A 2,824-nucleotide genomic window follows, 5' to 3' on the forward strand; every position below is an offset into this window, starting at 1 on the left:
AAGGCATGACAATTTTTGGTCTTTTTGTAATGCTCCCATGAAAAGCTTTTGGAAATCTTATCACTTATTGGTGGCAATTTTGGAAATGTTTTTATACTTTCTCACGTAGCAATTTTATTATTACGGGAATGGCAACTTTATTTTTTTTATTTTTTAGAAATGGAGGCATACCCCGCCTCTGCATCATAATGATGCATGCTGCCATCTTATTAAAAAATCTATAAAGTATCACAAAGTCATAAAAATATTACAGCTCGCAAGCGGAGCAAAGCAAAAGAATAAAAAGGAAAATACATGTTGACAATCACAACCGGTACGGCAATATGAAGGATAAGCTTTCTAGACTCCTATCCTGTTATGCGACCGCCATCCGAACCGGTTGAATATACCCCGTGCTAACATCTCCAACTTTATTATTAAGAGCAGGAAAATTTTATTTTTAATAACATGAAAATTTTGTTATTAAGAGCATGTCAATTTTAATTTTAGCGACATGGCAAAAAAATCATGGCAATTTTCCTCTGTGTGGAAAATAAAAATATAAAGCATGGCAAATTCCTTGAACGTATTTTTTAAATTAATATGCAAATTTGCCAAGTATGATCTTCGCTGTCTGCATTTCGGACCACGGTATTGTTTTTGTTGGTTTCTTATTTTTGAGATTTACTATGGCCTATTTGCCATATAGGTATTTTTTTGGTAGGCTACCAATGCAATTCTAGTCTGTGTTTTGTTGTATATTTTGGCAATTTTTTAGCATGTGCTTTTTATAAACAGTTTTACAGAGGGAGTATTAAAGAAGATACCAGTCATTTCCAATTTGTGAACTTTGGCAAACACAAGACAGTTTCCTATGTTAATTCGTTGCAATCTTAGTTGCAACTGTCATGTTAAACATCACCACCTTGCTAAAACGCACAAAAGTAACATTGGGTGAACGTCTAGGTTCGAAGTGCTATGCACAACCGAATTCACAGCTAATTACCATCAACTCTGCTTTGAGCTCGCCTCTGGAGATCGACCGTGAGCTCGTCACCAGCTCCAGTCCATCGATCAATAGTAGAGCAGATGGGCGTAGGGGGACAGGCAATGCTGGTCCTGCCACGGGCTGCGGAGCTGCGTCAGGAACGGGTCCTGGAGCCAGTCGAAGACTCCATGGTTGGTCGCCGCCGGGAGCTGCAGGCTGGGTAGGTCCACCACACCCTGGCTCGCCGCCGGTAGCTGCAGACTGCACATGTTCGACATCCCATGGTTCGCCGCCGGGAGCTCGAAGCCACAGGGTGGGTTCACGGCCGGGAGCTGCAGACTGAAGGGCGCGTTCGCCGCGTGCGGAAGCCACGACGTCGACTCCACGGCCACCGTGGCCAGGTCTGCTTCCTTCTTGGCTACCATGGGCGCGTCGTGGCTGCTGCTGTTGCCAGACAGCGCCACCGACGAGGAGGAGGAGGAGGGCATCAGGAAGTTGTCCCGGGCGTCGTCGGATGACGACAGGTAGAAATCGCCGGCTGCCGGGACCGGGCACGCTCTGGCCGCGCCACCGTTGCCGCGGGGCCTCTGCTTCATCTCCTCCATCTCAAAGGCTCTCTGCTCTAGCTCCTTGAGCGGCGTGGCCTTCCGGTACACCTTGCACAGCACCGTGTCCTCACTGGGCGGCGCCGCGCCGGTGTCAGGGAGGCGGTACTCGTTCATGACCCAGTCCGTCTTGGAGCCCCGGGGAGCGCGGCCCTGGTAGAAGACGAGCGTCTTCTTGAGCCCGATGACCCGCTTGGGGTCACCCGTGCTCCGGACGGCCCTGTCGGAGCCCGTCGCCTTCCAGAAACCCCGCTCCGTCGTCCGGTTCGGCCGCCCGCCGCTCCCCGCCTTCCGGTCACGCGGCACGAAGAAGTACCACTCCCTCTCCCCGATCTTTGCCATCCCTGCACATCCACACACACATCTCTGTCATCTCGCTGCTCATACAGGAGTACATCGATCGGTCGATCACTGTGACAATGTTTCTTGTGATGTGTACGTACCGGGAAGATCCCAGGGATCGTGGCGGTAAATGTTGAGGGTCCCGATGATGTCGAAGTGGAGCTTCTTGCCGAGGGCGACGCGGGAGAGGTAGAATCCCAGGAGCTCCTCCTCCGTGGGGTGGAAGCGGAAGCCGGGGAGGTCCTGATCGACCTCCATGGTCGACGCAGCCACTGCCATTGCCATTGCTCGCTGCTGCTCTGCTCGATCTACTTACAGCTTACTGGCTAGTGGCTTGTACTCGTCTTGCTAGTTGCTAAGTGGCTGGATGATGAAGGCGGCGGTGGTGGCCGGCGTCGGAGTGGTTTATATAGAGCCTGAAAGTGATGCCAACCTACGCGTTTTCCTGCAGAAAAGGGGTCGCAGTTTCTTGGCATTGGAGAAAGCGACCGGTGCTCTAGCTCGGTACGCAAGATCGAATGGATTTGTGCCGGCTTTACTCACCACTAAATTAATCACTGCCTTGCTTAATTTAGATTTGGTGTTTGCAGACTCATGAAGTCACACAGATTGACTCCTTTCCTCATCCTTTTCCACATTCAGATTTCAGAGTCTCTTCTTGCCCATATACTGTATTTATCTTGTGCCACTCTCCATTTTGAAAACCTAAAGGCTAGGACTTTTAGCCAAAATAAATAAAATACTCGTAGGATAGCTTCTCGAAAGATTGCTACTACTCTCCATTTTTTAAAGCATTACATTGGTAGTGATTACTTCAGTGCACTTTCCGTGTTTATCTTGCATCTGCAGATATACTATTCAACAGCTTGATGCTAGTATATTGCGACAACATAATGTTAGGGTGTGTTTG

General features: G+C 49.2%; 1 protein-coding gene across 1 annotated transcript; it reads right to left on the reverse strand.

Annotated features, from left to right (window-relative positions):
• Positions 1 to 512: 512 nt before the first annotated feature.
• LOC123105826 (NAC domain-containing protein 22) lies at positions 513 to 2,278 on the reverse strand. The gene is made up of 2 exons (XM_044527983.1): positions 2,016 to 2,278; positions 513 to 1,916 (listed from the first exon to the last, which is right to left on the reverse strand). The coding sequence occupies exons 1-2, from the start codon at positions 2,197 to 2,199 to the stop codon at positions 1,054 to 1,056; spliced, it is 1,047 nt and encodes a 348-aa protein (XP_044383918.1). The 5' UTR covers positions 2,200 to 2,278; the 3' UTR covers positions 513 to 1,053.
• Between the last annotated feature and the right edge of the window lie 546 nt (positions 2,279 to 2,824).

This window comes from Triticum aestivum, chromosome 5A, assembly GCF_018294505.1.
Source record: "Triticum aestivum cultivar Chinese Spring chromosome 5A, IWGSC CS RefSeq v2.1, whole genome shotgun sequence".
NCBI classification, from domain to species: domain Eukaryota; kingdom Viridiplantae; phylum Streptophyta; class Magnoliopsida; order Poales; family Poaceae; genus Triticum; species Triticum aestivum.